Raw genomic sequence first — 21,684 nt, forward strand, 5'->3', positions numbered from 1 at the left:
TTTTTTTAATTAAAAATGCTTGGCGGTCCGGATAAAAGGGTCTCGGGGTCCGGACCCGGACCGCGGTCCGCCAGTTGGGGACCCCTGATCTAAGGTGTATTTTTTTTTATTTATTAGCACTGAAATAAATGTTTAGCTTAATTGGGTTTCAAACTTCCCGAACCCTTTAGCAGGTTCATGAAGGAGTCTCTGTATGACCAAGAAAAACTTCCAAATTTCCACTTGTGGAATTCACATCACAGGAGTCAAATCTTAAAACTTTATAGGTCTGTTTTTTAATTAGTTTGGATTATTTTAATCTCTCGCTTAAGGATTTTACTCAATTTTCTCTCAATTACCTTACTGGAATTTCTTGATGCTTTTTATGGTTGAAAGTTTGATTCTTAGATTTAAGTTTAAGATATCTTGTGCTGGCCAGCAATCATTTCATAATAAAGTATTTTTAGAATATTTTTTGGGAGGTGTAGACGGCGTTGTTGTCACTATGTCACATGTTCAGGGGTTGAATTTGATTTAGTGGACCTGTTCACCTGCAGGTTGGGTCTTTTGTGGTGGTTTGTGTATGGAGAGGAAACGCAAGTCCAGCTATTTCTGGTCGACTTTACCTGAAATGATCTTGAAAACTTTGAAAATTAACTTTTTTTTGTGAGTTACATATTCTTTATGCTCAAGAATAAATACAAGAACTTTGTTGGACAAGGATTGTTTTGTCTAATTTGTGCGTTATAGACAATGAGCCGTTCAGCATCTCCGGTGTCTGGTCAAGTGTTAAAGTCACTACAGGAGATGATGCATTCCTCTGACATGCAGTTTTTGCATAAATGCTGTGGAGCAGAGAAGTAAATATTGTATTTTCCGGAGTATAAAATGCAGTTTTTTCATAGCTTAGCCAGGGGTACAACTCTAGAGCGGCTTATTAGTGTTTTTTTTTAAGCATAAATAAGCTCATATATTTGCTATTTCCCAGTAAACACCGGTTGTCCTTTAGCAGTCGTTTGCTCTAAGAACCACTAGAGGGCGTTGCATCTGAGTATAAGTATTTGCTACTGACAGTGGCAGAAGAAGTGTTGTCCAAAACAAACATGGAAGAGAATATGATTGTTTTCCTCTTAAACTTTGATATTTTTCTTACACAGATCAAAAGATTAGTATATTTGTATTTATTTATGTATTTATTTTCAGCTTCGCTGGGCTTGAGGGATTTGTTCTGAAACGTCAGACTTTTCTCCCAAAAGTGCGACTTATACTCCAGAGCGACTTATATATAATCTTCTTCTTGATTAGACATTTTTTGCTCTTGCGACTTATACTCCAGAGCGATTTATTCTCCGGAAAAAATGATTATAAAAAAAAATTGCAAATAAACAGCAGTAAAATATAAAACTTTGAGCTCAAGTTTATACCACTGTATAAAAGTTTATACCATGGCACAAGATAAACACATTTTAGGATATGTTTACAAAAAAAAACACATTAAAACCTGTGAAGATGGCGAATAGAGATGAAGACTAAATAGACATTCATGCATGTGCAGCATCTCTTCAGCCAAAATAAATCTAAGTGTTTAGCTAAAAAAAAAAAAAAAATCTAAAAATAAATGTAAAAGATTTATTATCAGCACAGAAAGGAATTTACAACTTTCTATAAATAGAGACAAGTTAATCTTAGCCCCATATCTTGAAACTGTCTCCATTTATGCTGCTTTTTTAGCTCTCAGCTGTTTCGGTTGGTTGTTCATGTGCCAAATAAAGAGCTTCTTTAGAGGAGATTGCTGAAGCCGAAGTGGCTCAACAGAAATGTTTACTGAGGAACATTTAACCCTATTTGGGGTCCAGTTGACTCCAACCACATATTGATGTGTGATTTCTTCCATGACAAAGGTGGACAGGATTTTATGTCTGTCATGGACATTAGTGAAACTCAAAAATCAAAGATAAAAAAAAGTTCAGCGCACTGTCTTGGGGGGTCCAGATGACCCCACTTTTAATGTAAACAAACTAAGGAGAGCGGAAGGGTTACGAGACATTATGAAGGTCAATCTGTGTTTGTTCTTAAATAATCCTCAATCTTGTAAAAGCATCAGGCTCCTCTCAATGTCTTGCTGCTGCGGTGTGGATGCTTTAACCTCCCCTTCAGTTCCTGCTTGTTCCTCATTCCTGTCAAATGTGAAGGATCTAGCAGAGTGTAAATGCAGGCAGTCTCTCTCCCCTCAAACATTCACCCACCGTCCAACCACTTTGAACAGTTTTACCGCAGCATTCCCCCACAGACACATGTGGTGACGTCCGCTCAAACACACTTTTGATGTGGTTTGTCCATGTTTGCGTATAGCAGCTGTGGTGTGTTTATGTCATTCAATGACAGGGCCAATTATTCCCCTCCTCAAAAATGACAGTCTAAAGCTGCCATCTCCTTACACTCCAGCAGGATTACATCACTGCAATGTGTGACATAAATGTGATTATTTTTCTATGCCTAAACTCCATGAACCGTCTCCTAAATGTTTAAAGAATATATATAGATATACCCATAAATGATGTAAAATAGCAGAAGGTCAGCTAATCGATCTTTGAAAACCACTATTTTCTGTGACAGTGTCCTGTATGAGTGCAAAATGATCATAAATTGAAATTTTTTTTTAAGCTTTTATACAAGTATTGCTGTCTTTAAACTAATTAATTTGTAATTCTGAGCTAAATCAAAGTGTTTCATAAAGATACCCTTACAAAGTTTTATAAAACAATGAAAATTGTTCCAATTTAACGAGTCATCTGATGAATATTTAGTTTAATCTTGCTACAGAAGTTCAAATATTACAGCTTTTTAAAATTTGTCCTTTTTGCATAAAACCTATTTCCCTGCTTCTCATGTTTAAGTCAATTTATTGGCCACTACAGGCTTTTTCTGTTTGAACTAAGAATTGGTTAAGCAGATGAAGATTTGGGAGTTTCAAGGCTCCTGGGAATTTAAATTGTGCAGTGCCTTAAATATCTTGACCATTCTGCATCACCTTTCAGAATAAAACTTTAAAATTACATTTTATTGCAGCAAAATGTGAGGATTCAACTTAACTACAAACTGAGATTTATAGCTAAAAACACTCAGCAAACATGGATGCTTGAAGCAGCCCATTATCATGCAACATGATTCCTAAAACACATGGAGGAAATGCTGTGGTGAACACATACATGGGCATGCCATTTTTTAAACCTGCCATTTACCTTTAAACCAAACACAAGATGTTTTTGAAGTGAAATATATGTATGTTTGGTTCATCCAGACATCAGCAGACAAGGATCAGCACCTTTCAGACTTTTGGGAGGACGTACCTCAGGTGACATCTGGACATGGCATTAATTAAAGGGACACAAACAAGTTCTGGTTAATAATCTTTGCTTACATGAAGCGTTTTCTTCTATGTTTGAGACTTTGTTTATGATTCGGGACAAAAGCATAAAGATAAAAAAAACATGGATAATGTGAGTGATGCATGAGTAAAGAGAATGTGATTCTAAAGAGAAGGTTATTGTGTTGTCCTCATTAACTTCTGGGAAAATATTGGGAAAAGAGAGAAACAATTTTGTCATGCCTGAAGAAAAATAAAAACACTTCAAATAAAAATGTATTGAGAGAGGCTCTCACATTGAGCTCGTGTGCAAAGAACTTCCAACTCTAAAAAGAAAAAGAAAACTTTTTTTTGGTAGAATTTATAGAACTTTTTGAAATCATTTTAGCTTACTCAGACAGAACGAATAGTTGCAGATGTAGTTGCTGTAGATGCAAAAACTCTCTACAATTTGCAGACTTCCAATGCCTCTGATAGAATTATTAAGATGTGGAAAACTCAGTGGCGCACAAAACTGTTTTTGGACCCCAGGCGAACATTACCATGGGGTCCTTTGCAGCCGTTGTAATACCCTTTTTTTAATTTTTTAATCCTTAAAGGGTAAAACTTCCATTCAATAACTTCTTCACTAGTCTAATTTAAGACAGTATCGATGTCAAGAATCCAAATGTATTAATTAGCATCTAAAAAGTGAAATCACATTTTATTGTTGACGAAATGCATGTTTAAAAAATATTGTAATTATTGAATGTGCCGATTTCTTACCCAATCACTTTCTAGTACACTGAAAAAAAAGAAACATTGGATCAATTGACAAACGTTCTGTTATTTATTACATGTAAAATTTTCGTAGAGTTGATGGTTTAAACAACTTAAAAATGTAATTTTATAAAAACTAATAGTTTTAAATGTAACAAATTACAGAGCTTTTATTAATTGATCCAATATTGTACTTTGTCTTAATATAATGGGTCAGTTTTTACTGAAAAAGACAAAGAACTAACAATAGGTGAGGAAATGATTTGATACATTTATATTCAGTGTTCAGCTCGTGTTGGTCCTAATGAAAGCTTTGAAAAATATGTCACAAAAAATACATGAAAGTCTAAACTTTAAACGTATCCGAGTTTCAGAAGGTTATAGCAACGATAAACTTTAATTAAATGTTTGTGACGAGACCTGCATGCTTTGGCTGAAGACCTTTAATTAAGATGTTTTGATGCTAGATCACATGAGGCACTACGGAGTAATGAAAAAGAGGAAAAGGAACATATTTACGAGAGTATGTGTTCTTAATCAGAGTTTGGATAAAAGTTGTTATATTTTATTGTTTTAGTACCAGCAAATAGTCCTGCCATCTCATTCATTTTTCTTTTTTTAAATCAAATTTGACTTGAATCTTCTTTGCGATGAGTCCCTTTTAAATACAATTTTTAAGAAAATAAATGAAATGATTTTCTGTAATGTCAGTATTCTAAAGTACCAGATGAGCTTCAGTGTTTGTTTTAATGGTTTATTTGACCGCATGATCACATTATTTTATGAGGTTCACTGAAGAATTCGAAAGCATTCTTTGGCCAAAAAAGGTTTGCAGGAAAAGTGATAAGTGGAGCTGTATCTGCATCTCCCACATAAGAGAGAGATTTGACCAGACAGGCTCTAACCTCAAATCTGACGTCGTGTGACGGGTTCTCGCTCCTGCTCTCCAGATTAATCTGCTTCTGATCTTCGGCTTTGTGAGCTGGATGGTTGTTTGGACAATTTAAGAGCCAGAGAAGAAACCACAGAGGTTTTGTGGGAACTGTTAAATCTCTTGTTGTACACTTCAGGCTTAAAGCAGGGTGGTCTGGGCAGGGAATTAAGAGTTTAAGAAAAATATTTTTCTATAATGGTGATGATAAGCAATGAGCGGTGTGACACTTTGGCATTATCGACTTTAAACATTTTAAACCTTTAAAGTTTGTCATTGCAGACAATCATGTCAAAGTTTTTACCCCTCTGGTTAATCCCATCTTCTGTTTTTCAGGTTTTTATTTGGATTTTTGTTTTTCGGGAGTTTCCGTGTTCTATCTGTGCCCTGTTGAGATAAGAGAGGAGTTTGCGTGTACAGCTGTAGTTGGCGGAATGACTTCACATGTAGTTCTTTGAAGTACTTTTAGCTCCTCCTCAAATAGTTGTTTTACTCTGCAATTACTGAAGGTTCAGTAGTTTTTTTTTTCCTCAGACCAACAGTCTAGTAACCTGCTGTAACCTGTCCCGTTCCCATCCTTTCTCACTCGTATGGATTCAGACAGAAAATAACCTTAAAACAAGAGAATTGCATTTTATCACATAGTTATTATTGTCTTTTTTCTTTAGAACCTAAAGGTGGCTTGAAAACTTAATGTCTTACTATCCTGCAATTTCCAACATGTCATTTTTCTCTCAATGACTTTTAGTTGAACTAACTTAAAATGTTACGGCTGTGGCCGTGTTTGGCTTTGGTTTTTCTTATGTTTTGTGTATTTTTGTCACAGTGGAACTTTTTGGTGTTTGGCTTTTCCCCAAATGAAAAAAATGAACAAAAAGTTAAATTAACCTCAAAATTCCCTGAAGAAACTTGCTCTTGGGCTCTCCAGGGTTAAACATGGGACAGCTGCCACTCAGCTGATTTTTTAAGAACAACTTATTTGTGCAACAGGCATGTCAATTATTTTTCCTGGCCAACTTGTAAAAGTTTTCTTTTAATATATGCCTTTTGAAAAGGCTAATGTTCTTGAAGTACCAGGATGAAAATATTTTACCATTAAATCATATGAAGACATCTTGATTATTGTTATCAGTTTTTATGTTTTCCACATGTCAAACACATCCTTCAACGATGGGGAATTTTTGGTTGAAATTGTACAATTGACCAAATGTTCTTCCTTTTTGAACCAAATTCTTTTTGCCATTTTTAAGCTTCTGCCTTACGTTGAGCATTGTTACACAAAGACAGACTCAAAAGGTTTAGTCCAGGGGTCTGCAACCACCGGCTCCACATGTGGCTCTTTTATCCCTCCTTGGTGGCTCTCTTGGTGACGAAAGGTAAAATAGTCATTTTCAAAAATTTGGAGATAAGCTATTATTTTAGCAACATATGAACATTTTTGGTTAATTTAGTTTACTGAGGAGTTTTATGCTAATTTGAGGTTTAGCTAATAATTTAGCAACATGCAGACGTTTTCGGCTAATTTGTTATTTACTGAAGTTTTTGGGGGATAATTTAGAATTTAGCTTCTATTTTAGTACCAGGCGGACTTTTTTCAGTAATTTAGTTTACTGAGGAATTTTAGGCCATTTAGGAGTTCAGATGGTAATTGAGCAACGAGCTAGCTTTTTTTGTTTGTTTGTTTGTTTTTTTTTTACTAATTTGGCCTCTAATGAAATGTTTTATGCTAATTTGGAGGTAAGCTAATTTTTTTTTAGCAATATGCTAACATTTTTGGCTAATTTGTTATCTACTTGAGTTTTTAGGCTAATTTAGAGTTTAGCTTTTATTTTAGCAACATGCTAACATTTTTGGCAGATTTGATTTAATGAGGAATTTTATGCTAATTTGGAGTCAGCTAGTAATTGGGTAACGAGCTAGCTTTGTCGCTAATTTGGCCTCTGCTAAAGGTAAAAGGTAAAAACGTTTAAAAAAATCCAATTTTGAGAAATGCTATAAAATGACATGTGAAAAATAGACATTCATATTTATAAAAAAAAAAAAAAAAAAAAAAGAGAGATGGCCATGAATGCAAATCCAAATTTCCTAAATGCTAAAGGAAGACTATGCGGCTCCTTCTAGGTTTTGATCAGCAGAAAACAAGCCCAAATGGCTCTTTTACTGTTAAAGGTTGCCGACCTCTGGTTTAGTCTATCCTCCATAGCTGGGGTCAGCGGTAATGAACGGCAGGAATGTTCGAAAATGAAGGCGGACTGTTTGTTGCATTTACTCCCTGAGCTGCTTTGAGACTGACAGCATGAGGAACAGGGAGGGTGGTGGATTTAGGAGATGGAGGTTCACGTGGGCCGTGTTGACTAAAGGAAACTATTTACCTTAAGGTCAGAGATTCTCGTACAGAAGGTAACCTTTTTTTAGCTGCACGTTCCAAACCGTAGAGTTTAGCTGCAGTAAAATGCCTTCATGTCTTTTTACAAAACCTCAATAAAATCACGTGTTCTCTTCGTTTTTCAGAGAAAATAAGCTTCATTGCTGTCACACCTTAGCTGTCACATTTCCAAACCCAATTAGATGTTTGACTTGTGAACAGTGGGGGTGTTTGAGGTGTTGTGCGATGAGAAACTCGTTCATCACAACGCAGGAGGAAAAAAAGTGATGTTTAGAAGAATTAAACGCCTCAATGGCCACATATCATTTCAAGCTATATTTTAATGGTGCAAATCTGTCAGTTTCTTTATGTTCCCATTCCTAGAATGTAAGCCTCCCTTCTGTTCACCCTGCTCTGCTTTTTCCATTGACTGCACATTGGAGATTGAGGTAAAGTACTGTAGCACACTCACATCCCTCACTCCATAATCTGACGTTTTTGTCCGTGAAAACATGAAAGACCATAAAGGGATGAGATCCCGAGGAGGTGAGAAGCCCAGCTGCTGTGCTTTGTCATCCACAACGTGTGTGTACGTCCTTCACCCAGAGGTCTAAAGGTGCCGCATATCACAACTTTATGGCTGACACGTTTTTTTTTTTTTTTTCAATATACATATCCAGGGGTGAAAGTAAGCCGGAGCTGCATTCTGGTAGAAGAATTGGAGGCGGAACGCAGCTTGTTTTCACTGTATAACTGCTAGCTTTCTTGTTTGCATCACCTTATTTATTTTTGCTGAGATCACTTTTTTGTTTGCAGTTTTTTTTTGTTTGCCATTGCCTTTTTTTCCTGCTATGGCGGTTCTCAGCCGCCGTAGTGGACGCTTTACAAACAGCCAGCACGTAAAAAAACACGATGAGTTGGGGACACCCAAAATGTCAAAAAGTGGCGTGGAGGGGTCCTGAGCCAAACGTGAATATGTGACAACTTGGGAATGAAATTTAAAAGAAGTAGAAAAAAAAGGTGTTGCCCGTGAATAAGTTCAATGCACATGTCTGTGCATTGTAAAAAGTAAATCGTGACATTGTCAAATAAAGCAGCAAATGATTTTTAAAGAAAAAAAGTAAATATAAAAGAACATGCAGAGAAAAAATGAATCAGATGTTTAAGAGAAAGATCCAAAGTGAGGATGAAGAAGAGAAATTCGTATCGAAATATCATTGAGACACCAGGCTATCAAGCATAGCCGACTTTTCTATTTTGCCAGAATATCCTTCCACCTGGACAAAATAACATTATGAACAGATCTTTGCCAAGAATTAAATGTCAAAAATGCCACAGTGACAGATTTTGGATCGTCTCATGGGAGAAAAATCTACTTTTACCCTTGTATATACCTAAAACCAAAATGTAGAAATGATAATAAATCATATTTTTGTAAAAACCCTCGAATTCTTTCAAGGTTTTGTGTTTTTGGACAGAATTATCAGTTTGTGAACAACAAAAAAGTTGTGGTTTAGAGAAGCTCAGCTGGCGTCATGTTCTAGTTTTTATTCATAATTCTCTCCCTTCAATCCTAAAATGATATTTAAAGGCTCCATTCAGCTTGTTTCTTTTTCACATAAAAACTGAATTCTGTACCTTCAGTATCATTAGCAGCCAGCACAGCTGAAGTGGGGGAGACCCCGTTCATGCAGCTCGAAGCAGCAAGTGGAGGTTTTCTCACGCATTCTTCACCCCTTTGTCCGGCTCTCTTTTGTCTCAATCTCTTTTATTTCTTTACACCCTCCTCATTTCCCTTTTATAACCTTTATTCTTCAACTTTGAAAAAAAGCCTTCAATTTTTTGTTTTTTTAGAAAAGGGAACCCTTTTGCATTCAGCTGCTGCACACGTTCAGTTAGACTGGAAGAGATGTAGTAAACATTAAGTGTTTACAAAAAAAAGTAAAATTTGAATACAAATGTCTACTTATTTGTACTTTTTCCTTTCAAACTAAAGTGATATCTTCTCATTCAGTAAGTTTCCCACTGCTCCTGTGCAGTCAGTCAGTTTCTAATGAAGGGGGGGCATTGCAGTCAGTGGGTGGGTACATCTCCACCCATCTACCTGCCATCGGCTCCTGCTCAACGCTCTAATCTGTTGTAATTGTGCTTAGTTTTTGGCTCTCACCCCGTCTCATTAGGCTCTTTACAGCATTCCTGATAAAAGGTCACTTTTGGTCACCTTGGCAGAGAGAACTTCGGGTCTAAACGAATCAGAAGTGACAGGAGTTTGCAAAATAAAGCTGTGGGAGAAATCAGTGTGGACTAATTCTTTTGTCCTTTGGTGTTCCTCGGATTTTCCAATACGCTCCTTGTTACATAAGACAAACTTTCTGCTCTTATTTGGATTTTTTTGTTCTTTTTTTGATCACTTATTGCTTTTTTCAACTAAGTCAACCATTGTCTTAAAATCTGTGTAGCCCTAACCCACTGATCTGCAACCTTTAACTCTTAAAAAGCCATTCAAGTTGATTTCTCACCGACTACAACCCAGTAGAAGCCACAAAGTCTTCCTTCACCCTTAAAAAAAATAAGACACTGATTTGTATTTATCCTACTGTTACTACTATGATAAACATACATTACATTTTGTTCATTTTGCATGAATAAAACACAAACATTAAAAGGAAATTACCTTTTTTAACTTTTGACAGAAGTTCTTTTCAAAATAAAAGACACCCTGTCACATATGATCATCTGAATGCAGCAGAATTAGGAAGTTTAATGTCAGCAATTATTAAATAAAAATAATTACTTTCACTGTTGTTGGTGCATCTCTGATAGAAATATAGATCCAATAAACCAAAATGAAATCCGAGCTAATTAAATGACCCCTGCCATATTTTTTACACACTTATAATGTATTAATTTTTTTCAAAAATAGGAAATTTGGTTAATAATCTGGTGACCTTAATACTGGTTGTGTTTATCTATTGATTTTTTGTATTACAGGACAGGACGCACAAAAATGTGTCAAATGTAGTTTGACTTGTGATATGTTCTGTCCTTCTACTGTTTATAAATGAGTTAAAGTTTAAAGTTAGTTTACCGCCCCCCCCTTTACTACTTTCTCACTTCTTACTTTATAGTTATTTTTTAACAATTAGAAACTTTTTATTTTTCTTTAATAAAAGAGCAACATGTGGCTCTGGAGCGGCAGGTTGCAGACTCCTGATCTAACTCCTGAGTTTACACCAGGAGGTTCAAAAAGGCAAAGTAAAAATGTGTTTTCTGAACTTTTAGTTTAACATTATGTTCAAATTAACTATTTTATGTAAACTCTATTGCAAAGTAGAGCTTGTTGTTTCTTTACATAGAACAGAAATAAATCTAATTATATTTTGACCCAAATAACTAAGTTTCTTATTCAAAGATAAGAAATAATATGAAAAAATTCTGTTAACAATTAATTAGTAGTCTACGGAGCTCCTGGAGGGACATCCAAGAAAAAATGAAGTAAAAAAAAAAAGTTCTGGTTACTGTCTGGTGTGTACCAGCTAGTAACCAGAATTTTTTTTTAGATATACAAGGATGTTGAAAAAGAAACAAGTTTTAGCCCATTCCTGTGGCGAGTTCTTCTTCTTTAAAGAAATAACCGCAATGTGCAAAATCTGCCACTAGGGGGAGCAAAGGAAACGCAAGACCAGCATAACAATAGATCAAGAAATGATTATAATAATAATAAGTTATTAGGATACTAGGTTGGCTGAAGATTTTTTTTTCCATCCGCAAAAAAACAAAACAAATCTAGAGATAACAAGTACCATAGGTTGTTTTGCTATTATTTTACGGATCCGGCCCACTTGAGATCAGACGGGTTGAATGTGGCCCCTGAACCAAAATGAGTGTGACATCCCTGATTCAGGAGCTCCGTACTGTTCATTTGAAATGTTACACAAAAAAAGTTCACTGTAAATTTCTAAATTTAAATTATCTTTAAAAGAAATGAGTATGAAAGTGCATACACACTACTGTTTTGTATTTTACAAAAAGTCCTCAAATTTTCGCCTGTCAACTGCCTTTTTTATTATAATAGTTAACATTTTAGAAATGAGAGAGAAAGTATTATGCATGCTGGGGGATACATAATATTTATTTTATAACGGGAGAGTGCACGCCGGTGCATTTGGTCCAAGAGCCAGACTTTAGACATGCCCAATTTATACTATTTTGTATGTGTTTTTCCCATGAGGAAATCACTTATTCATGCAGGAGTAAACCTTTGCAGAAGTAAATTTATATATAGTTGACCTTGTATCATCCTGTTTTTGTCTTTTCATGCCTCACAGAAACACCAAAGACGTGAGGCTTGTTTCAGGCTTTCGGAAAGTCTTATCCAGTCGGGCCTTGTTTGAGATATTATACGAGAAAAACGTAAATGGCTTTTAAATTACCCCGGGGACTCCATAATTTGCTGGCTCTTTTCAGCTTTGAAGGACTGTGGAAGTATCCAGTGTCGCAGTCAGTATTAAAGCCGTCAGAATCTGAGTTTTGTGTTTCCGCTGTCTGTCTGGCTGCAGCGGGACAGTTTGTTGTACGTCTGCGGCTGAGCCTCACAGGTAAATGACTCTGGGGGAAATTCTCTGCACATACCTGTGCAGAGAATCTAATGAATGCTATAGAGAGACGGAGAGACGGGCTGGAATCACAACAAGTCATTTTTGGATTCCTGCATGCCTCCATGTGATGCCTCACACGCTCCAAACCCCCAGACCAGTGCTGGGAGAGACAGGCTGCAACAGAAGGTGAACAGATAAAGCACATGTTCAGGTCAGGAGGTCAAATGCTCGAGGTTTGTGAGGAATTTCTTTTTCTCCAATCCAAAAGGTTTTATGCATGTTCTTTAATCTCCTGCTTTTGCCTTTTCACGTGTCAAACTGAACAGCAGGTACGCTGTTATTTTCTTGACTTCCTGCAAGAATTATTGCCCTCCAAGCTTCCCTTAAATGTTTTGACAAAATAGGGACATAAAGCTGGTGTTTTCTTAACCAACCATCATTCAGGTTCCCGGTTTGGGGTGAGTGGATGTAAGCGAAGCTTTGACTCTCATTACTGCGCTTTCTGTGGCATTCAGCTAAAATCACGCTGGAAGAAAAAGTCTAATGCGACATAAGGCAGCTGTCATAAACCCACAATAGATGTGTAAACACGTGTGCACACAACAAAAAGGCTCTCCTCCTGCTTCACTGAAATACATCTATATGAAGGGGATTAGAAGAGTTTAGGACAGAATTGGAGGATCAAAAAACACAATTTTCTGCCTTCATTATTACTTAGCATTCCTGTGTGGCCAAACATTCAAAGATAACCTGAGTGAAGGTTTGGAGGTCAAGCAGAATTCTGAGTGTTTAATTAATATTTACACCCCAGAGACAGACGGTGTCTGTCAGCGGGACCCTCAGCCGCTTGTCTGGCTTTTCTTGTCAAAGCTTGCCTTTCATAAGGAGAGCTGTGTAACATCATATGAATAGAGGAGGAGCAGAAGATGGTTAAGTTTTACATTTATATTAAAACATCTGCAAGTGAAGGATCAAACACAACTAACCTGATTTAGAAAGCCATTTTTGTTTAAGTAAAAAACATTAAAAAAATGCTTATCAGTACCCTTAGCAAAAAGGAGTACACTTTAAGTTTACTTTATTAGGTATACTTAAGTACAAGTATAGCAGGTATATTGCAGACTAGAGCATGTACATATACTGTATGAAGTATACTAACTGAATACTTTTTCAGACTTCATTGGAACATTAAAAGTTTACAGTATATAAAGTATACAAAAAGTAAATGTCAAGTATACTGTCTCACTTTTAGTATAGACTAAGTATACTTGTAGTACACTTAAATAGACTACCTTCTACAGAGGGGCTGTAACATTCTGGTTAACCCTGTAAAGCTCATTACATCAAATAATCCCCAGAAAATAAAAATAAATAAAAGGCTTTTCAAACTCTTTGATGAAATCCACAAAAAAAAAATTGCAATGCCATTTTTATGAGATTTCTTTTGTATCTATTACAATATATTGTGTGATTTGGTTTGTGCAGACTCAGGAAAATTATGGTTTAAAGGGGCCATACCATGACAAAACAACTTTTGAACTTTACAGTGTATTATACTGTTCATTCCTCACTCTAAACAACCCCAAAGAAGTATTTTATGGAGGGCTAAAAGAGCCAAAATGAGATAAATATATATATACACACCATTAAATTATTAAATAAATGTGTCATTAATTATTTAAAATTGGCATTAAATAAATAAAAGTGGAAATCAATAAATACATGTCTTTTTTTAGCCCATACTGGATGGAAATGATGAGGATGAAATAATTAAATATATCGTTAAATATTTAAATGTGCTATTTTAATATTTTAATTCCACATATGTTTAAACATGTATTTATTGCAGACCATTTTCTGGCCTGGAAAGGAAGCAAACTATGTCCTGGTTGAAAAAGGGAGCAGACTATTTCCTGGTTAAGAAAGAGAGCAGACTATTTTTCTGGTTGAGAAAGGGAGCAGGCTACTTCCAGGGTGGAAAACATGGATTATTGAGCATGAGCGGAAAGGTGTGCATGTCTCAAGGAAAATTAACCACATTAACCCTTGTCCTGTCCTATTCAAGGAGCAAAAGGCAGAGCCTTGTAGATCGAGTAGTTTTACTTACTAATTTGCAAAAACAACTCATATTTCAAAAATATTTTGTTTTTTAGTGTTTCAAAGGTTTTATATGATCATATATATGCATACAGCTTATTTGAAAAACTAAAGAAAAGCATGGTATGGGCCCTTTAAGGTGCAAAAACATTGACAACAGCAACTTGTTCACTGCCTCAACTGTGACCCACACATCTTAACATGGTCTAACTGTATTATAAACAAACTGAATTAAGTCGATTCACTTGCCTTTTTTTTTTTTTTGCAAAACAGACGTAATTTTGGAGCCAGAAATCATCAGTAAGCCGTGATTGGTCCGAGTCATTCTGAGTCTATGTTTCTATGGCAACCACTCCCATCAATCAGGAGCCCCAAAAGTAGGCTCGGGAGAATCTGGCAATCAAAAGTTTTGACGTGACATCGCATACTTTAATTGGGACATCTGATTGGTCAGTTTATAACCTGAATAACTTGAAAAAAAAAAAAAAAGGGATTAGTAAGAATAAGTTAAACATTCCAAGAATGGTTATTCTGACAAATAAAATGACTGAGTAAAAGCTGTTTATTTCTCTATACAAGTCTTTGGGATTTTGGCTTCTAGGAACCGGCAAAAACGTCCTTTTTGGAATGCAAGGAGGGAGGGGTCACTCAGTCCAGTTCTCATATACATTCAATACTTTGTATTGTCAGTTTCAGACTTTGAACACCTGAAGTTAGTAATAATATAAGTAATAACAAAAGAAATGAAGCAGCATAGTTGTTCTTTTCAAAAAATACTTTTTTTTCAAAAGTTACAATTTTGATTTAGACAAAAGAAAAAGTTATTTAAAAAAACGTGAGTTCCTGGAGGGACTGGTATATCATTAACAGAGTTTCTCCTTTTTCACATTTTTGGTAGCTGTTGTGGCTCACGAGTTTTGTTTAGAAAAAAGTAGATGTTGGCTCATGAAAGTTTGAAAAACCGTGTTTTAACATGAGGTGTGAGCCCTCATAGACACATGTGTGTTCTGCTTTATCTTTAATAAGACATTTTCTTTAACTTTTCTGGTTCCAGAAAACCCACTTCCACTTCTATTCCTATTTAACAGCTCTGTTGTGATGTTTGCCACAATTACAGGCTCTCAGGAAGCTCAAAACTGGCATTAAATGCATCAAGTTGACGTTAGGGTAGAAATTATGGGATGAGACATCCATCCATCTCTGCTGTGAGTCAGTGTGGTGAACCATCGGCTGGGACTTTGACAAGCGCGGCTTCCTTTCATAGTGACTTATTACAGTGTGTTTGCATTTTAGAGAATTCTATCGAGTCGACCTCATAAACAATCAGCTGCACATCTGGGTTGTGGTAGGTTAACAGCAGGGGGCAATGTTGGACTTGATCTGTGACATTCCAGAAAATAAATGCATGCATGCATTTTCTGTGAGTGCACTTCGTTCCTTTAAGGGCCATACGGGGAAGTTCAAACTTCTCCCAGCTGTCCTTGGGTCACGGCCCGGGCGCAGCATGAACGCCTCGCCTCTCAATCAAGGGCGAAAAGCAAAGCAATGTCATTTGTTTTTGTAGTTAAAGGCAGAAAAATCAAGCTGTTCTTTCATGTCATCTGAATTTTCTTTATGTAATAATGCAGTATGGTGTAAGTCCTGACTCATGTGACAGTCCGAGTTTCTCGTTTGAGTCATCCGTGTTCTCTCTGATCTACATAAAACCTCCCGCATGCGTGCTGATGCAAAAACATGCAAGACACATTAGGATTTCATTATGTACATTTTACTTGCTTGCTCACTGATTCTTGGAGCAAAGGAGTAAACATCTTCTCATCCCAGATGACATTCACATGAATGAGCAGGAAGTAATTGGGAAAAAAATGAAGATCTGGTCTGTATCAAGAGCAGTCAAATATGCACTAAAACTTTAGCAACTCTAGCAGCCGAGAAATATGCCCGCCAAAACTCGTAAAGCCCACTAAAAGAAAACATTACTTTCCCTTAAATCTCGCAAAGGCAGGTTTGTGCTGCTGTCTGTCAGACCAATGCTTTATGGAGAAAGGCTTCCAACTGAAGGCCAAAGGTGAGTTTTCAGGAAAACTTCTTGAAGTTCCAGTTCATAGCTGTGGTGTATTGTGTTTCAGTAGCTGCCACATATTGCAGGTCAGCAATCCTCTCTTGGCTCTTTTCTAAGCGAAACTTGCAAACTCAGTTATGTGTCATTGCAACCACAGTCATAGCACCTGGTAAATGAAAGCAGCTGCGCGGTCTGCGGGGAATGCAAACAGGACCGAATGTCAGAAAAGGCACATGAGGGTAGCAGCGGGGTTCTACATGAGGGCCCTAAAAGGAAGTTGTTGCGTGCATCCATCCAGTTAATGAGCCTTGATGATGGTTGTAACTTTTGAGCTGGTGACCTACTAAAATAATATCACTTTGGCAGTTTTCTTTGGCCCAGTAAGGCCTTGTGGTCTGCTTTGACGTTTAGCAACGTCCTCCTGAGGGCAGTGCTGCTCATCCTTAACAGAACCAGCCAAAACATACAACACAGCAGGAAAGTAAGGCCCGATTGAAATTGGACATGCAGAAATGAAATGGAGATCTTTTTTTTTTTGGTTTGTTTTGTTTTTTATTCTTTTTCAGGTCATTTAGAAAACCAAATAAAAAAAATGTTATGGTTATATTGGAATTCCACAATAAACTAAAAAACTAAACAGTGCAGGACAACATATATGATGTCACTAATTTCACAAAGTAAAAACTAGGGCTGGGTTGATAAAATCGATTCATCGATTTCACTTGATTTAAGCTTAATAGATCAATAATCGATCAATAAAAGTAGAGATCGATTTAGCACATTAAGCTAAATTCCACTAGCTTAGTGCTAACGTATAATGAGATTTCCCATAGGACGGCTAATGCTAACACTTGGTCGACGTAAACATACATTGCTGACTAAATGAACATCTTTATAATATCACAGGCATGAATTGTCCAGACTCTTTTAAGGAAATACTTTTTAAAGTAACTATTTGTGACCTAAAGTAAATTTTGTTACTCATTCTTTGTTTATTCTCAAAAACTGTTCAAATGCAATGCATTGTGGGCCATATTAGCCAAACTAGTGGATATCAAAGCTCGCTTGTTTTTCGCAGAGACTTCAGAGAAATTTTCTAGGGCACCGGATGTATAAATTGTAGATTGGGACACAATACAGATCACCAAGTGAGTAGGTTGTGAAGGATTTTAGACACAGCTTTATTTTGACTCATTTTTGAAGAAGTTTGCCATAGATTGTGTCTCTCAAAAAGAGACACACAACCTCACAATGGCTGTGTTGTCTCCGCAGAACAATATACAGAAACTCCACCTTCAAACATACTTCTGAAAAATGTGTAAAAGTGGCATTTCAGATGCTCACAGATGCTAAATTAAAAGGTTTGATATGAGAAAATGTTTTTAAGTTTAAAAACACAATTTAAAACTTAAAAACTACATTTTAAAGTTTCATATTGTTTAAATAATATTTATTTTTACAAATCCAAGAAGAACAGAGATTTGAGGTTTCATGAATGTATTTATTTAGCTTGATATCTCTCTAAATCTTCAGGAGGATATACATTCTCCTTCAGTACAGAAAAGGTCAGCAGCTCTTTTTCTCCCTTCGTGTTTCTGAGCATTTGTTGCACAGTTATGTAATTCCTTTTCCCCCATGAATATTGTGGCCTTTGACTTTGAGCTCTGACATAAATTGGACTGCAGACAGAGCTCAGAACCCCAGGCGTTTGACCTTTTTATGGAGAAGGTGAACTCCAACAACCCTCCAATTTGACCAAATTCTCAGGTCAAAGAAAGGAAGAAAAAAAAACGGCCTCTGTGATTTAACGTTTAGTGGAAGTGACACCTCTTTTCCTTAAAGTAGATTACACGACTTGTTTCAAATCCTTTGGTGTATCCCCTCACACTGATAGAAGATTGAAAGGCTAGCAATGTGCTATGGAGTAGCTTTAGAGATTAGCAATGTTTTGTGGTTTTAAGCATTTTTCTTTTTCCGTCAGATTTTAACACACTTCCTGTGTCCGCTGATTTTCAAAATAAAACGAATGATGAAAAGATAAAAGAAGAATAAAATGACAGAGAGATTCTGTGTTTCTTTTTTGCTTTGCAACTTTGACCTTTAACCCACATGAGTTTAGCATTCCTGTCTTCTTATTGAGCAGAAAGATCTAGAGCGATGCTGACCCGAGGCGCACCCATGGTGGAGCCGCATCACCAAACGTTCTCGGTCTCTTGCAACCCCAAAACATCTGCCTTAAGGACTCCCATGCAGCTTCACAAGTTTCCTCCTTGTTTGCTATTAAAAACTATTTTGGCAATCTCTATTGTGCAAGTACTTTTTTCACCCCAAGACTCCCTCTTATTAAACCAAACACCTTCCGTTCAGTGCTGAGCTCAGAAATTGCTTCTGTAATTAAGTCCGAAAAAACGATGCTCTATTTTGCTTCAATTGTTGTATATTTAAAATATTCAACTAAACTTTGCACAGCCATAAAAAGAGAGGAGAGTTGAACTTTTCCAGATGTTGAAAGCTGAGAAGGAACTTACTTAATTGGCTTGTAAATCTGGCCTTGCAGTGAACTAGCATTATAGACGGGAGAATCTGTTCTTCAGGAAAATGTATTCATTTCCTTCTGTCTGTGCAGCAACTCATTTCTTTTATTGGCATGGAGAGAGAGCTTATAAGCTGACATGAGCCAAATGACTGTTCCTACTTGATTTGCTTCATTACTTTTCGGTTTGAGATTGCCCCGGTTGGCATATTAGACAGAAAAAAGGGGAAATGAGGGTGATCTGTCTTGACAGTCTTATGTGGGCAAAATAAGATCAGATTTAGATGTGTGTTGTGAAAGTGCAAGAGAAAAAGCCATAAATCTGTCACACACCACTCCTCTCTTTCTTAATTTTAATGTCGGTTTGCAGAAGCTTTAACATTTGCAGACTGGACTGTCAGCATCTGCATATACCCCGGTCTTTATGATTGGTTTGACTGCTGATGGGAAATATTTTCTCTGGTTTAGTTGATTAAAGCTTTGGAAGACAAGAAAAGTTGATTGAAAGCTCCTGTGTGAAAAATCATGATTTGGTTTGATTTCTTTTGGGAGTCGTGTGCATTTCCCCTCTTTGTTAATTTCCCTGGAAGGGTAAGGATATTGTAGTGTCTGCAGAATAAAATGTCACTTTTTTTCCAAACAGATGTGAACGAATGTGAAGAAACCAACGGAGGCTGTGAGGCTCTCTGCTGCAACACCATTGGAAGTTTCTACTGCAGGTGTCCTGTTGGGCAGAAGTTGAATGAAGACGCTAAAACATGTCAAGGTCAGTTACCATTCTCATTATTATGCCGGTGATGCCCATCTTTCAGACTTTTAACAATTACTTCTGATAACAACTGCAGGATGCTATTTGTGGCTGAATAGAAAGATTATTTGTTTCTTAATTTTGTTTTTCTGTAAAAAATGACCTGAAGAAAGCATCTGTTGCTTGAATGAAGAGGATCTGATTTTTTTGGGTTGCATTTTCAAAATGGGATTCATTATTGGCGCTGTTCGGTGGTGCAGTGGTTAGTGTTTCACAACCTCAAAAGAGATTCAGTGAGTTGTGTGGATGGATGGATGGATGGATGATGGATAGTTTGGTGGATTGATAGATGGATGATGGGTGTTTAATGAATGGATGGATGGAATAATTTTTTTAAGTTGCTTCTTCTGTGTCACTCTGGTTCATTTGTAAATACTTAACACAATAGAAAATAGAGATAAAATACAAACGTATCATTTTTTTAAAACTTTTACTTAACCAGGTGAGGTATTAAGAACATGTTCGTATTTACAATAAAAGACCTGGGAAATGAGTTTGCTACCACTTCAAAAAGCCTGTGTGCTCCTGAAATACTGTAACCCTTCCGCTCTCCTTAGTTTGTTTACATTAAAAATGGGGTCATCTGGACCCCCCAAGACAGTGCGCTGAACTTTTTTTTATCTTTGATTTTTGAGTTTCACTAATGTCCATGACAGACATAAAATCCTGTCCACCTTTGTCATGGAAGAAATCACATATCAATATGTGGTTGGAGTCATCTGGACCCCAAAGAGAGCGGAAGGGTTAATCCTTTAATAATACTAGGTGTGTCAGTAGACCTGGTTTAATAATTTAGATTAATACAGTTGTAAGCCAACATAAGACTCAACATATCCATTGTTTTGCTACAGATCATTGAGTCATTTTTCAGTCTTACAGTTCTTAAGATTGTTTCTCTACCATATTGCATTGTTTGTTATGACAGAGTGTCAGGTTTTTAAATATGTGAAACAATGAGGCCTAGTATTCTTCCTTTGCAAAGAAAAAGACAGAAGCCACAGCGTACAAAAACCTGACTGTAAAACAATGAAGATTATCTATTGCAGCCTTATTATCTGAATAATGAAAGTCATTGTCGGCTTTATAGTAACCTCTCCAGCCGCCAACATACTGTCAGCTCAGTGTTATTGTCATACTGACTACAACGTTGTTGAATACCCATAATCCTCCTCTTTGTGTGGTGACGTTGACAAAGACAAACTCGTCCTACAAAATGAGATGTCTTGTATTGTAACTGCAATCTTCTCCAGAGAAGATCAAGGATTTTCTCAAATAAAACAACTTTGAATCAACCAAACTTGATTGTCTATTAATAGTGGACACGTAAGACTGAGTGACTTTAACAATTTTAATTACAAACAAAAATTGTAATGAATTTATATCAACATAATACACTATTCAGCAAACTGGACACATTTACAACAAAGTAAGCTCACTTTGTAGGAGGAAGAAATTAGCTTAAAACTTAAAATGTTTCCTGTAATATTTGCCAGAGAAAAAAAATAAGTTTCATTTTTTGGGGATAGAAAAATATAAAAATAAATAAAGCTATAAAAAAAAAAACAATTCGGCTGTTAAATCCTTCCTTCTTCCTGCCAGATTCCCTTTTCTCACTTCATGTTTTTCGGACTTTGGAAGCGCTATCAAAGTAGGAGGAGGCCAACAATAACAGCAGCCACAGAGTGGTGAGGTTGTGTCAACACTCTGCCGTCATGTCAGACAGACTTTACACCGTAGACCATCACAACCATGCAGCACATTTACAGGGAGCCAAAATCAGTTTTCATTTCTGCTGTGATCCCCAGACGAGTTAAGATGATCTTTAATGGGCTGGGTATTGATTATAATTTTCAGAAACGATTTGTTTCGATTTTCAAGAGCCTGGATTGATTCAATTCTGATTTTTTTAAGTCTTTCAATCATCTCAATTTAATTCCATTCGATTCAATTTTAAATTTACACTGTTTACACATTTGTTTAGAAATACATTAAAAATCTACTTTGCTGTATGTTTTAAATATATTTTTATTAATCTGAAACAATTCACATACTGTAATTTTAATAGTAAAATAATTGAGATTGTTAATATCATACAGCGTTACATAGTTTCTCAGAAGAAGTTCTAACAAAAATGTTCAGATTATTGACATTGTAAACATTGTTCTGCTTCTTCTGGAGGACGTTT

At 36.3% G+C, this 21,684-nt stretch overlaps 1 protein-coding gene and 1 long non-coding RNA gene across 2 annotated transcripts in view; one reads left to right on the plus strand and one right to left on the minus strand.

Annotated features, from left to right (window-relative positions):
- The window catches only part of megf6b (multiple EGF-like-domains 6b), a 65,608-nt gene that overhangs the window by 15,565 nt on the left and 28,359 nt on the right, over positions 1–21,684 (plus strand). The window contains exon 5 of the mRNA XM_024269226.2: positions 19,335–19,457. Within this exon, the coding sequence (XP_024124994.1) occupies positions 19,335–19,457 (123 nt within the window). The remainder of the gene's footprint in view (positions 1–19,334; positions 19,458–21,684) is intronic.
- Positions 1–21,684, minus strand: part of LOC118598784 — a 39,078-nt gene that overhangs the window by 12,957 nt on the left and 4,437 nt on the right. The gene's annotated exons all lie outside the window — the stretch shown is intronic.

Source organism: Oryzias melastigma, linkage group LG5, assembly GCF_002922805.2.
Source record: "Oryzias melastigma strain HK-1 linkage group LG5, ASM292280v2, whole genome shotgun sequence".
Taxonomy (NCBI): Eukaryota; Metazoa; Chordata; class Actinopteri; order Beloniformes; family Adrianichthyidae; genus Oryzias; species Oryzias melastigma.